The sequence below is a fragment of the Prosopis cineraria genome, unplaced genomic scaffold, assembly GCF_029017545.1.
Source record: "Prosopis cineraria cultivar Desert tree isolate PC_DT_omini unplaced genomic scaffold, ASM2901754v1 PC9, whole genome shotgun sequence".
Classification (NCBI taxonomy): Eukaryota; Viridiplantae; Streptophyta; class Magnoliopsida; order Fabales; family Fabaceae; genus Prosopis; species Prosopis cineraria.
The window spans coordinates 30,943,763-30,963,766 of record NW_026555340.1 but is presented as its reverse complement, the minus strand read 5'-3'; the positions used below and the strand labels follow the sequence as shown (position 1 = coordinate 30,963,766).

The following is a 20,004-nucleotide window of genomic DNA, read 5'->3' as shown; positions in this document are numbered from 1 at the left end:
ATATTAGCCATTCTGTTCTCATATATGTCATTCAGGCAGTTCTCTTCTTATATGCCAAATTAAAAGGGTTTCCTTTCTTAAATGAGATTAATTTTATGTATAACAAAATTTAGGTTTAAACTTGGGTCCCTTCCATTCGTTTCTCCGCTCACAAACTTATATCTTAACACTGTAAAGTAAGCATTTACTCGGCTATGTTCATGCTGCTAAAAATGCAGAACCGGTATTATCTTAGCCTTCGTCCATTTGTTTTGTTATTAATTAGATATTGAGCCTCGTGGAATGTACAGAGTTAGGGAAATGAGTTTGTATCATTCATGGTTTGTAAATAATGGCTTGTTATAGACCTTGTATTTTATATTGATAACTTTTTTGTTTGCTTAGGAGACCTTCAAGAGATGGAGAATAAATAAAGGGAGAAGGGAAGAGCTTGAGTTCATGACAATAACCGAAATATTATAGGTTAATTAGTTACACAACTAAGGTAGCTGTTAAATCACTTACTAATTCCCAGTAATATATTGATGCACATTATTACCACCAAATCTTGTGTTATTTTGACCTACAATAAACAATTGTCTTTTATAGTGCTCTTACCATTTTTAGAGTAGAATTTCTTTTCACAATTTTAATCCTTGAATGCAGATTAGCAGGCTTTCTCAACATGTATTTACAAGCATACATCAAACAATCCCAACTTGAACCTGATCTCAATCCAAGCTAACACCATTTAACAGGAGTCATCTCTGATTTAGTGATTGTCGACCTCTGTCTTCTACCGTGCTATTCTGAAATACCTAAGATGTTACCGGTTTCTCTAAAGTAATAGAAAGTTATTCTTTTGATTCTTTGCCAATTCTTCGTAAAACCTGATGGAAAGGTAGTATATGTAAGATTGAGATGTAAATTCTTGTCTGCATGTCAAAACCCATGGCTTTGTTCTCGATAGTGCACAGAAAAGAGCAGAAAAATGTCGACACGAAATAATCAATTGCAAATCCTTTTCTCGTGTTGTCCCGAAAATCACGTTTGACATGGACTCAGGAGAGAACAATTACCTGCCTTTAAGCTCAAGGCGGTGCGGCTCATTAGCCATCACATGAAATTAACTATTTCTCTCAATTCTAACCTTGCGACGATAGAGAAATAACACAAGCATTCATCTGCGTATATAAATATAAGCCTTGTGTAACCAAAAAACTGAACAACGTGAAGCCTGGTTTTCATGGTTATTATCCCTTTATCACAATCATTTAAAAACTTTCATATTGAATTTTTTTTCTTCTACCCATCCAAGCAAAAAAAAAAACAAACGCAGAAACACTACATTCATTTTGGCAGGGCTGAACAGGGCCAGTTTATAACCATTACCACCATCACCACTCCCAAGTCACCACTCAATTGCTATAAACTTTCTGTTGACTCTTTTTTCTGGTGATCTCTATTCTTCTCAAAACAACTGAGTGAAAACTCAACCAGATGAATAGATGAAGAATATTTGACCGTGACCAAGGCCAAGCATCAATCATACTGCTCACAGTCATCGGTCATTTCAGGGTTACTAATTTGAGGTAATATTTGGTGAATCATTTGCGGCAGTAAATGGGAAAGGTCATGGTAGAATTTATGAAATCTCTCTACAATGTTTATCCGACAACAACCAGGAGCTTTAACTAAATCAAAGTGCTCAACTTCGCTCCAACACTTGAAACGGCTTCAAGCTTACTGTGAGATTCATGTATGCTACGCGTTGCAATATAGTTGCTCATGCAACCATGAAGTCTATCCAATTTTAACATTTTTTTGCATCATGCAACCGGCCAGCAAGGCGTCCCAAATGCCTTCCGCGGCAGGCGATTTCATACCTTCCAGTATATGAAGTGCTTCCACCAGATATCCACAGCGACCCAAAAGATCCACTATGCAAGCATAGTGCTTTACGCTCGGCTTAAATTTGTATTCTGAACGAACCGAGTTGAAAATTTGCATGCCTTGATCGGCTAAACCTGAATGGCTACAACTAGCTGAGATTGCTATGAGTGTAACCTGGTTTGTGAACCCAATATCGATCATTTTCTTAAACAGAAACAAAGATTCCTCTCCCTTTCCATGCATCCCAAAACAAGATGTCAGGGTAGTCCAAGAGACCAGATTTACATCAATCCCCCTTCCCTTCTGCAAGCATTTGAAACGCTAGAACAACTATCAATCTTAACTTCGTTCAAAATAATTCCCCTTAAACAATTCAGAGCATCCGCATGCAAGCCAGCCCTTGTAAATGTTGAAATCATCAAATTCCTCACTTCAGATTCCCTCAACGACATATTAGAGAACACACACCTTGCCTCGCTCATAGCCCCCGATTTGGCATAAAATTCCAGCATACAATTTCCAGCAACGACATATTCCTCGTACCCAAGCTTTATCACCAAAGCACGATGGCCTGTCTTACCAAGGGAAGTATTTCCTACTCCAGTAGAAGCCTAAACAAGGGAGGCAAAGTAAAATGATCAGGCCAAAGACCCAACTCCGCTGGAATTTTACGGAAAACTGCTATAGCATCATAATACAGCGAATTCTTGGCATACGAGTCGATAATGATGTTCCAAGAATGCATGTTTTTGCGGAGCATTCCATCGAAAACCTTGCGTGCATGGCCGAAAACCAGCGTCTAAAGTATACCAACAAGAGATCCGTTTGAAGAGTGACATTGGGAAGCAAGCCTTGGAGCACGATTTGGGCACGGCATTGCTTGGCTTGCGAGACAGCAGAGTGAGGGAGGCAGCTTCGAAGTAGGCAAGACAGGCAGAAGGAACCTTTCCGAGACATACCATTTCTGGAAGTTTCAAATGTTAAGTGTTGTTGCCGCGACAAGGAGGGAACGGGGGAGAAAGTGGGAAAATCACTCGGAGGGCTCGTGTGCAAGAATTATACTCCCTCACTATTAAATTTAATTTATAAGGTATTTTTCAAAAAAAATTAATTTTAAAATATAAAATATTTTAAGTAGGTTAAAATTTTATTAAATAAATTAATTTTAATATTACTCTTTATTTCTCTATCATTAATTTTTATCCGTTCTTTTTTTACTATATTAAATTATAAATATTTTTAAAATTTTACATTTTTATTTTAAAAATATATAATTGTTAAATATATTTAATAAAATTTATTAATATATAAAATTTTATTTAAAAATATTTTATGATTTAAAATGGAAAGAGTAGGTATTAAAAAATTTTAGAAAACGTAAAAATAACTCTAAAGTCCCCTAGGTTTTAATTGAAAAAATGTTTTAAGGTGCATCTATAAAAATTTGACTGTTTCACGGAATTCTAGGATATTTACAATGGACTTTAGAATAATAATACTCAAAACAGTCTCCTTTTTTATTTCATGCAAGTCAGAATATTTTTTACCAGAATTTGACTTTATTTTTTATTATAAATTTTACAAATATACGAATAAGGATTTCGTAATTTTTTAAACCCCAAAAATTATATAAACTATGTATAGCATATGAAAAATACCATGAGCAATTGAGCATAGCATAAGTGCATAACAGCTACGGTTTACTATAGCTCTCTAAGCCACCCTAGTTTTTTTTCGCCTTAATTTCTACCACATCAATTGTAGAAAAATTATATCCTCATAGTCATGTGGTATTGTTTTATTCTAGTTAAATTAAAAATCAATCACTTTAATCATATATGAATTCCTGTTGAGGTGAAAGAATTATGCACAATGCATAATTATCTATTATAAAATAGATTCTTGAAAATTTTGGCCATAAATATATATTATTATGGATAAAAAAAAGTAAGGTAAACATTACTTTTAATTTTTGTACTCGCGTTTACTTTTGATTCTTATTCTTTTTTTTAATATTTTAAGTCTCTATATTTTTATTTTTCATTATTTTTGATACTTCTATAAGCAAAGTATAAAGGCTTTGGAAAGACTCAAAATAATAAAAAATAAAAATATAAGAACCTAAAACATCAAAAAAAGTATAAGAATTAAAAGCAAAACAAGAATAAAGTAAAGGGATCAAAAGTTATGTTTACCTAAAAAAGTATGACTTAGAAATTTGCCATATCCAAGGTTCATGAGCATAGTCACTTCAAAAGAAATCCAACCCAAACTATCAAAGAAAATTAGTCTAATTAATAAAGATTTTAATTAATAACCTACAAGATTGCAAAATTAAATTTAGCTATCAATATAAGAATTTTATTGGTTGACATTCTATAAATATCTTTATAAGTATTCTTTAAATTTGGAAACATGTTTTGATTTTATTGAACCTATAGAACGTAACTCATCTAAATTTTTTATCATAATAAAAAAAAACTCAAGCCAAAATGAAAAGGTTGTATCTTTGCATCACGATATTTTATTTAAAAAAGAAAAAAATTAGATTTAAAAATCTTTACAATTTTGCTCAATTTTAAATTAGATTCTTGTAGTTTATTTTTTTCAATCAAAAACTTATAATTGCATCTATTATATATATACACCCATAAAGATCTTGTAGTTCGTAGAAAATTTAATTTAATACCTTTAGCCAAAATTTAAAAAAAATTGATTTAATATACTGTTTACATTTTTTTAATTTTTATGAAAATCTATATGAATAAAAAGCATTCAGAAAATGGTAATTTTATAAATTATTAGTTATAAAAATTATTTAATTCATTCAAAAACTATATAATTATTTTATAAAAATATAAGAGTTGTCTTGATTTTGATGAGTCCCAAAACCTAACTCACTTAAACTTTTATTTATCAAATATATTTGTCATTTTAAAAGAAAAATTTGGGGATTTTAACTTTTAAAAACTAAAAAATTTAATTGATCAAAAAATAAAGGTTTAATTAAAATAAAATAAACTATATATATATATATATCTAATTTAAAATTGAATAAAATTACAAAAACAGACATATTTTCCTTTAAAAAAAATAAAAAGGAGATAAATATGAAAAACAACCAAATTGTGCGGGGGCCACTTAAATTTTCTCGATCTGTTTCTAACTGCCATGAAGCTAGCGAAAATTTCTGTGGGCCAGCCTGTCAAAAAAGAAGTGAAAAATAAAATAAAATTGACGGGTCAAATGGATTGGCTAAGCGCTTAGTTTATGTGTGAGGATCATAGAATAATTTAGATTTTTTATCTTAATCAATAATGTAATTTCTTAATCAATCTTCTTTTTATATGTATATCCTACTTCCTGTAGGTACTCTTCTATTTTTCTTAACAAATGCATAAGACAATATAAAACTGTTTATTATATTAAAATCTAAAAAAGATACTCAGTTATTTCTTATAAAATGATCTAAAGAAGTACATATTAATATATTTGAATATATATATATATATATAAAATGATTATGTTCAAAGGGATAATTTTTTTTTATTAATTTAATTTGTTAATATATAGATAAAGTTGAGTACCCACAGGAAGTATGTAAAGTTACAATCTGGAACGTTGCCGAACTATGGTCAAACAAAAATTCAAAATCCAACCATTGCAGCCTGAATGTTTTTAACATCGATCCGCGTCAATAAAAATTTCTCTCACTTTCGTATGACGAACTCCTTCGTCTCTGCCTTCCAGCTCCCGAACTCTGGTGTGTAGTCAACACCAAGAAAAAAGGGATTTCACGTTCAAAGTTTAGCCTCAAACGTTTGGCACCACCGCGTCAAATCTTGCCCCTAGCTAAAGCGAGACTGTGAGAGCTCCCTGAATTGAACATGTTCACAGTATTTTAAAGAACAAAGACGACACGTGGTTTATATTTGCTGCCCATAATAATATGAATCCCATTGAAGTACACTGTACTGTTTTGAAATATATATACTCATAATTTGAGTGCTTCCTCTTAAAAGTGAAATCCTTCTCTGTTCGCCTCATCCATCTTCATCTTGTACATGTTTCATTTCATAAGGAATTCTTTATACCCCATTATTTGGGTTATGGAACTAGAGCGGAATTTTTGGGCAGATAATCACTTGCTGAGGAGAGAGCCCTACTTAGCTGGAAGTGAGAACGAGGATGATATTGCTACTCAGGCTAGCATTTTGTCCGAAAGCAGCATATCAGAAGAATCTGATGATTTTTGCAATCATTCGGAGTCATTTAAGATGTTGGTAGAGATGGGTCTGCCTCTTAATGATTCTGTGGTCGCAAAACTGGCATGGCTTCGATCTCAGATCATTGGCCACGATGCAGAGTTTGATTCTCCTTTCGGAAGACGGCGAATTCTCTATGCTGATCATACTGCTTCAGGTCGTAGCCTTCATCACAGTGAAAATTTCATCATCCATCATCTCCTTCCCTTTTATGGTACGCAGATATTTAGTTGTGCACTGCTTCGAGTTTGTTTTTATTCGTACATAAGAGATGATCACGGGAGGGGAAGTAAGAAATGTACAAATAATAACGAGATGATCATGATGAAAATTTCATCATTCATCATCTCCTTCCCTTTGAAAAAAAAAAGCATCACATTTTCGGGGTTATATTAATAACTGGGTTAGAGCTGCATGTAGTCTGGTTTCAGGAGGCTCGTGGACTGGAAATTTTTGTTGTTGTTCCACTGAGATGCTTTTTTTTTTTTTTGGGAAAAAACAGAGCCTAGTGTAAAATGAATTGGAAAACCCAAAAAAACAGAAGATTTTGAGTTAATCTTTGAGCCTGTTTTACTTCCGGATAGGCAATACTCATACATGCGACAGCTATGTCGGAAGTCGGACGACAAAAATGGTGCACGAAGCAACCGATTACATCAAGACATGCTTAGGGGGTGGACCAGACGATGCACTCATATTTTGTGGCTCCGGCGCTACGGCGGCCATCAAAAGGCTCCAAGAAGTAATGGGCGTCGCTGTACCTTCGATCCTGAGGGACAAGGTTCTGAAAATCTTGAGCCCAGAAGAAAGATGGGTCGTCTTCGTTGGACCTCACGAGCACCATTCCAACCTCCTCTCATGGCGACAAAGCTTGGCCGAAGTAATAGAGATTGACCTAGACGATGAGGGATTGCTAGATGTGGACTTGCTGAAGCTTAAACTTGAAGCATATAAAAATACCGGCCGGCCCATATTGGGATCTTTCTCAGCCTGTAGCAATGTCACTGGAATCTGCTCAGACACGCGAGCAATTGCCAGGCTTCTTCACCAATACAATGGCTTCGCATGCTTCGATTTCGCAGCAAGGTATTTGAAATTCTGGGTTTTTTTTTTTTTTGTGGATTGTTTCTGTCTGGGTGACCAAAATTTCAAAACTTGAAATGATTTTGGCTTTATTAGTGGTCCATACGTGGAGATTGACATGAGATCGGGACAGAGTGATGGGTATGATGTTGTGTTCCTCAGTCCACATAAGTTTCTGGGCGGTCCTGGTTCTCCCGGCGTGCTCTTGATGAGCAAGGCCCTGTATGGGCTGAGATCTTCACCGCCATCCACTTGTGGAGGTGGAACCGTGAGCTACGTCAACGGCTTCAATGAAAAGGTAAATGACAAAAATTTCAAAGAGCGACTTGTGTATATGAGAAACAATGTAAATGCAAATGGGTAGGAACCGAACTATTCTGTGTAGAAATTAGAATTATGTAATGTGGAATTGATAAGCGCCTTAGCTTCCACAAATCAGAAATATGTTGATTATGAACTACGGAATACGGATGCTTTGAGATGCATCAGTTCTTAACATCAGTCTTACTCTGCCTCTTGAATGTTGTCATAAACAAACTTGGTGAATTCTTCGTGATCACTAATGCAGGATACATTATATTTGGAGAGCGTAGAGGAAAGGGAAAATGGAGGCACCCCTCAAATAATCCAGACGGTGAGGGCATCATTGGCGTTTTGGGTCAAAGAATACATTGGCTATGAAGCAATTGAAAAACGGGAACAATCATACATAAACAGGGCACTTGAGAGGCTTCTCCCAAATCCGAACATTGAAGTTCTGGGAAACTTGAGCACCAAGAGGCAAGCCATATTGTCATTTCTAATCCATACAACCATCAATTCTTCATCGGATGGTTGGAGAAATGAAGGGGAAAAAAATGATATCAAGAAGGAAAAAGAAGGGGAACTTAATTTGTGGGCAGAGACTGGAAACAAGAGAGGTAAGCCTCTTAACGGTCCTTTTGTTGCAACTCTTCTGAATGACTTGTTTGGCATCCAAGCTCGAGGTGGGTGTGCTTGTGCTGGACCCTATGGTCACCAATTACTCAACATCAACAAATGTCACTCTCTTGCTATTAGATCAGCAGTTGAAGAGGTAAAAAGCTTCACTCTTTCTACTAAAATTTCTGAACTTCATAATGCAAATCGTTTTGTTGGTAAAGAAAAATATTGAATACCATGAACAGGGTTATGTTGGCGTCAAACCTGGATGGACCAGAGTCAGTTTTCCTTATTACATGAGCGAAGAGGATTTTGAGTTCATACTAAGAGCCATGGAGTTTATAGCAGACTATGGCCAGCGATTCCTTCCCTTGTACACCTTCAATATGAGAAATGGAAGCTGGAGACCGAAAACAGAGGAACTTGGGAAGCTTGCTAAACAAGACGAGGGCAACTTTTGCATTCAGTTTTTAGAAAAGGAAGGGACAACGAGAAGGAATGAGTCATACTTAGAAGCAGCAATGTATATGGCTAATCGGCTCCCAAAGTTCCCAGCTCAGAGTATCGTACCGGGGAACATGGACCCCAGTGTCCTTTATTTCAGAGTTTAATATTCTTTTTGCCTATATTGCATGCATACTTTGTGAATCTACAGAAATTTGATGACATTCAATATTGTCTTTACTGGATGAACGTTTTATGCTCTCTCTTATAACCGTCATCCTCTGTTTCTCTATTCTTGATGACACGATGAGACAAGGAATTAATGAATGCTCTTTCAGCCTTCATGCTGTCATTATGGTCTTACCCTCAATATTCCTTCGAGTTAAACCCTAATTTAGTCCCAAGAGATGTAATTTCGGTTTATTAGTCCCTCACAACCAAATCCGGATCACATATGTGCTTTAAAAAAAAAAAGAAAACAGAAACTAAACAGGTTCTAACTTTTCGAATATAAACCGCTTTCTTTTCATGCCATCCTGCACCGTGAAAAAGACGCACGAGAGAAAGGGATCTTGACTGCACCAACATCAATCCGAAAGCAGCAAGTGAAGCACTTTTTTCTTAATCAGTTTTCTTGCCAGAGATTAGAGTTGTTCATAAAACTCCATGCTTCAATCAGAGCAAAAAAAAAAAAAAAAAAAAGAAACCATGCTTGACGCAAAATGACTTCAATTGCTGCCCCTTAGCTTCTTCTTCGCCGTTAAGGAACTTCACCGTATTCCGTGGGTTCCACCGGTATTCCTTATTTTCAAATTTTTCATTTTGTTTTGCCGTCACACCACCTTGCGGCTGGATGAAGTCAAAGAAACTTCATGGTAAAACATTCGTTTTGCCGCCTGTTTTCCCTCCAACTTCTGTAGACGCAGTTCTGGCAAAAAATAAATAAATAAATAAATAAATATATATATATATATATATTTCTGTAGACACAGGAGCTTTGTAAATTTGACAAGGAAGAGAACTACATTTATATTCATTTTTTGGGACAAGATGATATGCGAGGTGTAAATGTAGAGCCAATCACCTTTGAAAGATCTGACCCAACAAGGGGGGAAAATCTGGCATAATTCCGGCTCCTATCCTTTACTTCAGATTTTAATTTTTCAGTTTAATAGTAAAATGCCCAAAGTCACGCCAAACTTGCTCTCCAAGGCACGAATCATTAAAAATAGGGGCAATGGTATTAAAATTTCACATAAAAAAATTAATTACTGCAAGATTTATTGACAATTGAATTAAACTGTATTGACAACATAATTAGTTATTGATACAGTTTAGTTGAGTTATCAATGAAATTTACAGTAATTAATTCTCTTGTGTAGAACTTAACTGTAATTCTCCCTTAAAAATAAAAGTGTCTTACATTTGAATGCTTTAAGAAAGAATATTGTAAGATGGTTAACACAGTCCCAAACATGCAGGTGGCACCAATCCAAGATTCATAAATGTTAAGATTAAAATGTATTTAGTTTTATAATTTTATATAAATTTTTAATTTAATCCTTTAATTTTATAAATTATTTTTTCAATTCTCTAATCGCAACATTATCAATTTAAAATAATTATTTTTATATCAATCATTATTATTTTAAAAAATTAAATCTAATATGTCAATACTTGAAAATATTTTATTAGTATTTAAATGTTAATATAAAAAAGTTTTATCAATAAAACTAACAGTGTCAACACTAAATAACTAAAAATATATTTTATAAAATTAAAAAATTAAAATAAAATTTTATATAGAGTTTAAAAATTAAATGTGCACTTTCGCCTAAATGTTAGAATGCTCTACTTCCGATGAAATCAATTGCTGTAAAATCAAGAGAGCTTAATTAATAACCTAAATATCCTTAATTAAAATCATTTTAAAAAATCTCGAATTTTAAAATTATTTTAAAGGATTTTAGGACCGTAAATCTTTAACTTCCCAAACTAGGATTTTTCAGTACAATTTAATTCTTTAATTCTAAAACTTCTCGGCAGAAATTCAAATTATCAAAATCTTAATAAAAATATAAATATATTTCACTTCAAATCATGAACTATAATTTTTGTTTTGAAAAATAAAAACAGAAAAACGATACTAGGGGGAGCGGCCAAAATACTCGCATAGAATCAACTTGGCGAGATGCGTGTATTATGACCAAGGGCCTCAGACAACTGTTAGCTCAGACATTGAACCGAGCGTGTCAGCAATTTCTGATCACAATCAACAAACCGTCAACTAATTTCTCAGTGAAACTGCACATTGATCTATCGTCATGTTATTCCTAGTTTCCTTCTCGAACCACATATGCACTCTGGGTATGGATTTTCATAAAAGGACTCTTCAGTCCTAAAACGTGCTCGTCCTTTAACTCCAGGCAGGGAACCATGTCTTTTCCTTGGAGCGCCTTGCCTATAGATATGATGGAAAATAAGCAAAGTCTTTCAATCTCGGTAACTTGCAAAATGAGAACCATTTTAAATTCATCAATATTAAGAAAATTAATTAAATTAGGCATTTTTAACTAATGTATCAAATAAAATCCTCTTCCACAATAATCCCTAGCATTTAATGGGATGTCTTAACAAATAATGACTTCTAACCAAGAAAAAAATTGAACAGTAATTAGGGTATTTTGGTTAAAAAAGCATTTGATGTAAGAGACAAAATAGATGGATCTTATATTTAGGACCAGAGGGAGTACTGCATAGGAAAACCATGCCATGAGTTATTTTAATTTTCAAGTTTTAAACATCATGAAGGCAATCATGGGACACGGATTTGGCTGTTACCTGCTCTTGTGCATCCGCTGCACCAGATTTGAAAGTGATGGTCCTTCCTCTAGCTCTCCAGTTTCCAACTTATCAAAAATTTCAACAAGCCCTTTCCTGAGAATTAAGCGGACAATAGCATGCAAATTGACAAAGAAGAATCAAGCCCCCAAATTATAAAAGCGTTTTCTCTTGAATCATTGAGCTCATCAGAAACTCCAGAAATATTTATTTACAGAACTCGGTAAAATCCTAAATGTGATGGGTGTGTTAAACTTTAAAATATTGATGTAATTTACGATGCAACTTTGCAGGTAGGCTGCAGCAGGCAATACATAAATAACAGAAAACAGAAGAAGTGGAGCAAGTAAAAGGAAATAGAATAGCACAATGTGAATTAACGGGCTTGGAAAGAGAAGAATGATGTCCATATCAATGTGAGATTCAACAAAGTTTTATGTTGGCTGTTAATAGCTTAACACAACCCTCCTTCTTTACCCGAGTTTGAGACTGGATAATTTTGAGTCCTATAATGAGGGATAAAGAAAGGCCAAAGAGAATACTTATGAAAATTGTTGAGCAAGACCTCTTAGTTAACATTTCTAAAAACTTAATAAATGAGAGAGCACAATAGCATAATACAGTCCATGTAGCCAGCCTTACCTAGTGGGATAAGGCTAGTTGTTGTTGAAAAAAGAAGGATGATGATTAAGAAGAAGGAAATAAAAACAGTACTGGAATTTCACCCAGAAAAAAAAAAAAAACAATACCTGTCTGGGTTGATTGTCTTGCGGTGACCTAAGAACCTGCGGTGACCCTCAACAGCTCTTGCCATATTTCCTGAATGTGATGGAACAAACACATCGCTCTCCATAGAGATTATGTAATCAAGTGCTGCAGTTTGAGAACCATGATTGCTGAATGCTATCAATTCCTCAGGGTTTGCAAGCGATTCCTGTGATCATTGTCCAATCTATTAGTTACCTTACCAGCAGACTCTGTGCCATTTAAGTATTTATTAACACATACAAGATTATTCACAGACCTTAAAAATCAGATTGGGGAAGCGGGTTGAGAGCTCTGAAAGATGAGTATTACCACCATAGATCTCCCCAGCTGCAATGTATATCTGCGTTGATGGAGGAAAACCAAGAGCTTGAAGAAAAATCCCAACCTCCTTTGGAGTCAGAGGACAAAATCCTCCAATTCTCTGTTCTGTTGCATTTATCTTTTTAACCTTCCAATGATTTGTGTTCTCTCTGTCAAAAAAAAAAATTGAAATGAATATAAAAAAACAGATCTATTGAATGATTTAAAGTGAACATTTCTGGAATTATATACTTTTCTAGTACACAGTATGTATATATAACTATTCTCACCTCATTATTCTCAGCTCTTCAGATTCTGCATCTGTCAGACCATAAGTGCATCCAGTAAAAGACAACATATCTTTCTCATATCTCAAATGGAGAGCAATATATCTTTCCCCGCGTGATCGCAGCCGCTCCACCAGCCTCTGTTTTTTCACCGTCATGCATGCTCAGAACCTAATTTACCAGGAAGCCCCAAGTAGACCTCTTAAATGCATTAATGGTGAAGGATATGGTAATCCTGGGATCATATGCCTAAAGTCTAGCAGTGTAATGGAAACTTATGGAAGTTTTAAAATCAAGGTTTCAATCCAGCAACTATGTATCATTTTATATTGTTGAATAATTGCATATCTATGACCTATTTAATAAACAATTCCAACAACTTAAAATGAGTCACTAAATCCCATTGCACTGTCCAGATTACACTTAAAGTGACAGAAATTGCACCCCAAAAGAAAAAAAAAAACGGAAACCCAAACCTTTCCCAGAGTCTCAATTGGAGGAGAAAATCGAAGTGCCTGATACAATGTGCGGCATCTCAACCTCTGGATGTCAAGAGGGAGATCATTGTTTGCTAGTCGAGAATCTGATTTTGCAACATGTATCACCTGCAATATTGATTCAATGCCTTATCCAGACAGCTAGACGATGAAATAGGGTCCATACTTCATGGCCATGAATATAATGGTAAATGTCTTCCATTAAGTTTTTGCATGCGTAGATACAAGTAACCATACTGACACTGCATGCATGCAACAAATTCACTAATCCTCATTATCTAATATGAACTCATTTTTGTTTGATAAAGCTTGCATGACTTATTTGACACCATTTTTAACATTGCACCAAATTTGAAAACATCATACTTAAAGATACAAGAATATATAATTTCATTAATCTATCTTTTTCTTCTTTTATTTACAGCATACGTTTTTTCTCTACATTATAATGACTGCATTAACATGATAAAGGATGAAACTGTCCATCCCTTTTTAGATGAATTTTCCTGTAAATTATGCAGCCAAACAGTGTTCATTAAATACCTTTTCAATATACCTTCCTAAATTAAATTAATGGAAACGAATTTAACCCAAGAAAAACTTAAATCTTGTTCATTATCATTATGTGAGAAAAACTAAAATTGTCTCGGGTCAGACATTCTAACTAGTTTTCACAAACAATACCATTAGAAATTGTACTATACTAGGAACGGTGTCCAAGGCCCACCCCTGAATGAGTAGTGTAGAGTGTAGGCCAGGAAGAAGCCCGCTAAAGCCTCTCAGACCCAGGACAGCATGGGAGGGCAAGCTGAGAGCACTTAATTGTCTTTTTCTGAAGAGAGAGAATGAATGGGGCAGGGGGTATCTTTTAGGGGTCTGGGCCGGTTGTGTGGGTAAGGAAATTGCTAGCTTTGGTGAGGGGAGGGAGAGGGCCAGACCTCTCGAAAGTCAGGTTCAGGAGTTTTTTTTTTTTTTTTGGGGGGGGGGGAGTTCAGGAGTCTTTATTGGCTCCTTGTGTGATATTTTCAGTATCTTCGGTGTCCTCAGAGAAATAGCTTATTTTGCAATTTTCCTCCTTCCATTCCACAGCAAAGAGTTGTAACTGATTCCCTAGCTTAATAATATATCAGTATTTTCCAAGTTGCCATCATAATATATCCATGAAAGTTTCAGTACCTGATAGTCATCCCATAACCTTTTCATCTCTTCATAGTAAGCTACACCAGACCACAATGTGAAGTGTTTCCTGGCGCGAGGGACAGTTTCCAAGTTCTTGGGAAGTTCCTTGACAATTCTGACATCTCCTTTCAGGGATTCTATGAAATGAAGCTCATCAAATATATCTGAAAATACACTGAGCACAAACTCAAAATTAAAAAGAATTTAATAGGAAAGGAGACAATGGGGATCTAAGGAGTTCACATCACATGACACTGAAATTTTATAGATATATACCCAGAAATACCTAGAATCTTGCCAGAATGACCGTTTATCAAGTCGTGGGATGACTAGAGTTGCATTCATCATATGAGCCACAGCCACCATGTCTGATATCTATGGGAAAAAGATTCATTATGTAAGTGAAAACAATTAAAAATACGATGCAGAAGAGTAGTTCAGCTTCAGGCTTAGGCACTTTTTTACCCAAAAAAAGACATCATCAATAACAACCAAAAACCCTTTTAGGAAATTTCATTACTGGTCACAGAAGAATTACCCCTAAGATGACTTTGGTACCAAACAGTTCATAGAGCAACTCTTGCACAATATTAATCCATTCCACATAAAATTATAGGATATAAGAAAGGTGACTTAACTTTGAGATAAGAATTAGAAAACATGGCAGGAGAGAAGGCGACTTACACCAGTTCGCATTTGATTTAGCCCCCCATTACTTTTGACAGTTAGATAGCGATCAAAACCTTGGGCACCTGTCACAATGAAGCAGATTTAAGGGGGAGGAAGAGAATCAACATGCACTAAACTATATTAGTATAGGTAGGCTCAGGTTAATAAGAGAAAACTAAAGATTTGAAGAGGAAGAAAAGGAAACATAATTAATAAAACTAGGCAGGAAAGAAAAGGAAGAACAGCCAGAGGGACAAGAAAAAATAATGCATAAGCTATTACATAGATATTAGCATCTAAAACCTTTATATTTAGCAGTCGGCTTGACACATGGATGTAGACCATGACTAAAAGGAGGATCCCAAAGTTGGTCACCATGCACCTGTAGCGTTGGTACCTTCATTGATAACAAAAATGAAATGACTGCAATAATTAACAAGAGCTGACTAGAATAAGGGAAGTGAACTCTTAGTAGGCAAACCAATTTGCTAATATTGTACGGCAACTTTCAAAATATAGAAAATCTTTACCCTTAAATACATAAATCTAAATTTATATGCAATCATTTTATACTGAATTTTTTACTGGGTGACTGAAGATGATTAACTGATGTTTTCTCATCATGTTGGAAGGCTTGAAACCAAAATGACTCCCATTCTATCAGGCAATTTAGCTTTTTGCTGTAGCATGCAGAAAAGTTGCGTGCGAGTGCACAGTATATGAAAATTCCTTAAGATGAAATGAGATAATTTCACAATGCAAATTCCAGCTAGCATGCAAAATTATCAAAAACTGAAGGTCTGAATGGTTATAATGTTGTATAGTAATTGCATCACCCAAAATTTCTTTTCTTTTTAGTGAGGCTATATGGCAGCGTGAAGTTATGAAGTTTGGAATCTTGAGGCAACCACAAACAATGCGATAAAAGCCGCACAGAAAATAATGTTCCTCTAACTTCATGAACAGTTTGAGAGTGGAAGCTGCCCAGAAGCTCACATTTGTACATCAGCAGTGTCCTCATGGAGTAGAATTGCTTTATCACACGAGCTATAATTCGCAACAATCATCAAACATGCCAACTAGTGGTTGATGATCAAAACTAAGTACTTAGGTCCGCTTAAGCAAAATCCCTTTTCTGTACATAATGCGCCTTAGCAAACGACAGCCCATCGCCAATTTATTAAATCACACTAGAGTTTCCAATAAAACTTGAACACTACCGCATGTTATGAACACAGTAACCAACATCCACAGTAATCAACAGATTATATTTGGAGCCCGGGGGGGGGGAGCATATCAATACAGCAACGAAGAAATTCCTTCCAAACATTCACTAACTTCACCTAAAACAAAGCCGATTTTCCTAAAAAAGAAAACAAATTTCAAATCATACAACAAAGAAAAACGAAAAAACGAAGATATGAAAGCCATACCTGCTCAGATCGAGATTCTACAGAAAGCAAAGGCTGTGGTCCATCTTCGCCGACATTCCTGAGGTAAAACAGGAATACAGAGAGGGAGATAACAATGAAGAAAACGGTGTATATGGTGAAAATGACTATAGGTAATTTTCTTGCCCGAATTCTAGCCGCCAAATGGTTGCTAGAGTTGTAGGAGCCTCTGTTCACCATCTCAACTACAGATCTCCAGCATCAGCTCTTTCTAATTTGTAGATACCTTCATTCATAGTATACAAATACGCACGTAGAGGTAGCGTGCAGTTGGAAGTGACCGTTCTGGTGCAGTGTGGAAATTTGCCCGATGGAAGGAAGTAGGAGATTAGCGGTGAATCATGGACACACAGACCACCATTTTCTGTTATTTTTTATGGCTAAATATAAAACTACCTCTTCCCTTACCTAAGGACAAGGGCAAAGGCCAACTGAAGTTACAATTACGTGTACATAATTCTTTTGTTTCTTATGATTGGGGAGCATTATTTTGCCGGTGGAAAAAAAAAATAGAGAGGCATTATTTGCATTTTTGCATGTATTTAATTTTTATCTTGATATTATAAATCATTTTTAATATATTTTAAAATCAATAAAAACTTTAAAATTCATTTACTTTATCTATAAATTTAAAAAATTATTAACTTTATCTTCATTAAATATATATATATATATATATTAATAATATATTTCTTTCTTCACTATTTAATGAAGTAAAATAAAAAATTTGTAGTAAAAATTTAATAATATAACTTATAAATATGATAATAAAATATTCTCTCCCTATTCTATCATCAAGAGAGATCCACATGTTATCCGAAAAATTTAATTGTTGAGTGAAAGCATTAAATGAAAAATTTATAATATATGTCAAATGGGAGAAGTATCATTATATTAAACCGACTAAAATGGTTTTCAGCAGTCGCCGCACATTGACATTGATCATTGTTAAGATTTTAAAGTCCTCGAATTTTTTGAATTTTTTAAATGAATATTTAATTGGGTTAAATTCAAATATTATTAGGTCTACTTATAAGTAACTCTCTTATAAATATTTTTAATTTTTTTTTAATCTTTTTTATAAAAGCATGCAGGAATTATGCAAAGAACGAACCTCTCACCACTGACTAGGAATGTTCACGCTTATCACAATTTCGGTTATCTTTGTCTTGATTATGTTGGGACAAGTTTGTCTCAACTTGGAGAAAAATGAGACAAGACTTTATGAGATAGGACATGGATCATGTAACATCCTGAATTTCTTAATTCTAAATTCAAAGGTTAATCGAGGGAAAAGTAAAAGTTAGTGTGGGATTAGATATTCTTATGATTATTTGGTATTTTGACTTGTTTGTGTGTCATGTGAATAAATATGGGTGATAGGAGTGCATTTCGTGGCGAAACAGGTGCGCATGGTGAGAATAAATCTCATTGTGCCATACGCCGCAACGCATAGATTAAAAAATCACTTCTTAAGTTGTAAAATTGGGTTATTTTCAGAAGTGAAAATTTAGAAACACACAAGATAGAGAAAGGAGAAGGGCTGAGGAGCTGAGACAAGTTATTTTGGAGTGGTGGAAGGTGATTCGAATTGGTAACTTGCCAGGTAAGCTATATATAACTCTTACCTTCCATTCTACACAAATTTCTCTGAAAATAAGTTATAGGAAAATTGAATTGGTGGAATTTAAGGGGTTTGATTCTTGTCTAATGTTAATAAAAAGATTTAAGAAGTTAAATTAAAGCTTTGCAATTGGTTTAGAATTGAACGGTAGAGCTTTGAACTCGTAGGCTCAATTTTGGCCTTTAGAAAGAGAAAGTTAGAGCAAGATTCTGATTTGAGTGAAAAAAGATCGATTAAGGTGATGTAAAGTAGTAATTAGTTAGTCATGGACTTAGAATGGATAAATAGAAGAGAGTTTATGGATGAATATAGCCTTAAGTAGTAAAAATAAGTTTTTAGTCAAAATGGACCAAATGACTAAAATGTGCCAAATGTGTCCAGATTGATATATTGGATGCGCATGTAGAGAAAGGAAGCCTGAGATAAGCTTGAGTGATAATTAAAATTCATGGGTAACCTTTTTAATAACAGAATGATCAAGGTAACTAAATAACTTTCTTTATTTGACTGTTTATTGTAACTGTATATTAGTATGCTATGTAGTACATGAAACGATTGTAAATTAAGCATGTTTTATAGCATTGAGTGATTGTTGTGTGAAATGACTTTTGAATGAAATAAGCATGAAAATGTATGTTTTGTAATGAAAAGTATTAATTGTATAAATGTTATGTGTGAAAAAGTATGAAATGATAAATGAAAACCTTAAATGGTTTGAGAAAAAATGATCATAGAGGTGAGAGTTCACCCGAGTGTAGGAGATGATAAAAACTATATGGTAAGGTTTCCTTAGTACTCTTTAGGGTGCAGTATTGGAAACAATTCTCCTTAGTGTTTTGAAAGGTACGTGTTGGAGAAAATCTCCTTAGTGCCTATTAAGGTGCGGTGTTGGAGATAAGAGACTCCTTAGTGTCCTTGTGATATAGTGTTGGAGTCAACGATGCCCTATTGTGTGTATTGAGCGAAAACATAATCCATATTATGCAATAGAACATCTTTGGCTGGATGATTCTACCACTGTACTAATGAGAGTATACATTGGTCTAAGATGAGCATATGGTTTCGTGTTGAGTTGATTTGGATGTTTGATTGGTAAAAATCATGCTAGTATGTATGTGATATGATGAAATATGCTGAGATAACATAAAATCCTTTGTGATTGATAAAAAGTTAAAAAAGGAAATGAGATATATGATATAAATGCTACTTTATGAGGTTTTAATGATATACTATGTTTACTTTCATATTATTGCATGTGATAATCAATAGAAGTGAGTTATTCTGTTACTGAGATTTTTATCTCACCCTTGTAGTTACATGTTTATAGAATCGAAAAGTAATTAGGGTAAGGGAAGAGAGTCTAGACCGGCTTGAGTTGTGAAGTTGTGCACTCTGAGTTTGTGTGATAAACTGAACTAAGATTATATATATAAGTGTGTATGAGTTGTCATTGGATTACATGCATGAATTGAATTGAGATTTTGTAAAATCAAGCCTAATTATGTATACATGTGTTGAAATGAAATAAAGGCATTATAATTTGAGTATATTGTGTTAAAATGATTCTGTGTTAGTAAATCTTAAACTAAAGAACAAATTATGATGAAATGAGTAATTTGGACTAAAATTGTATTGTGAATGTGATTGTATATATATGGATTAAGAAATAGCCAAGTGGACTAAATTATACCAAGCAATAACAAAGTGTGTAAAGTTAGTGAATTGCGAAAATCAGTCATAGAAGGGTCAAATTTTAATATTTGAGTATGATTGTGATTAATTGTGGTTAATCAAGTGTATTAA

General features: G+C 34.3%; 3 protein-coding genes across 3 annotated transcripts; 1 reads left to right on the top strand and 2 right to left on the bottom strand.

The window, feature by feature from the left end:
- Positions 1-1,782: 1,782 nt before the first annotated feature.
- On the bottom strand, positions 1,783-2,834 carry LOC129319764 (putative pentatricopeptide repeat-containing protein At3g11460, mitochondrial). Its single transcript, XM_054964834.1, has 3 exons — positions 2,589-2,834; positions 2,304-2,483; positions 1,783-2,175 (listed from the first exon to the last, which is right to left on the bottom strand). Exons 1-3 carry the CDS (start codon positions 2,832-2,834, stop codon positions 1,783-1,785), a joined length of 819 nt encoding a protein of 272 aa, XP_054820809.1.
- Positions 2,835-5,887: 3,053 nt separating this feature from the next.
- Positions 5,888-8,948, top strand: LOC129319981 (uncharacterized). Its single transcript, XM_054965108.1, has 5 exons — positions 5,888-6,351; positions 6,722-7,223; positions 7,317-7,518; positions 7,789-8,295; positions 8,387-8,948. Exons 1-5 carry the CDS (start codon positions 5,937-5,939, stop codon positions 8,750-8,752), a joined length of 1,992 nt encoding a protein of 663 aa, XP_054821083.1. The 5' UTR covers positions 5,888-5,936; the 3' UTR covers positions 8,753-8,948.
- Positions 8,949-10,651: 1,703 nt separating this feature from the next.
- On the bottom strand, positions 10,652-16,950 carry LOC129320761 (O-fucosyltransferase 38). The gene is made up of 11 exons (XM_054966345.1): positions 16,560-16,950; positions 15,430-15,523; positions 15,142-15,209; positions 14,744-14,832; positions 14,455-14,632; positions 13,258-13,386; positions 12,785-12,921; positions 12,451-12,664; positions 12,176-12,360; positions 11,427-11,522; positions 10,652-11,046 (listed from the first exon to the last, which is right to left on the bottom strand). Exons 1-11 carry the CDS (start codon positions 16,755-16,757, stop codon positions 10,908-10,910), a joined length of 1,527 nt encoding a protein of 508 aa, XP_054822320.1. The 5' UTR covers positions 16,758-16,950; the 3' UTR covers positions 10,652-10,907.
- Between the last annotated feature and the right edge of the window lie 3,054 nt (positions 16,951-20,004).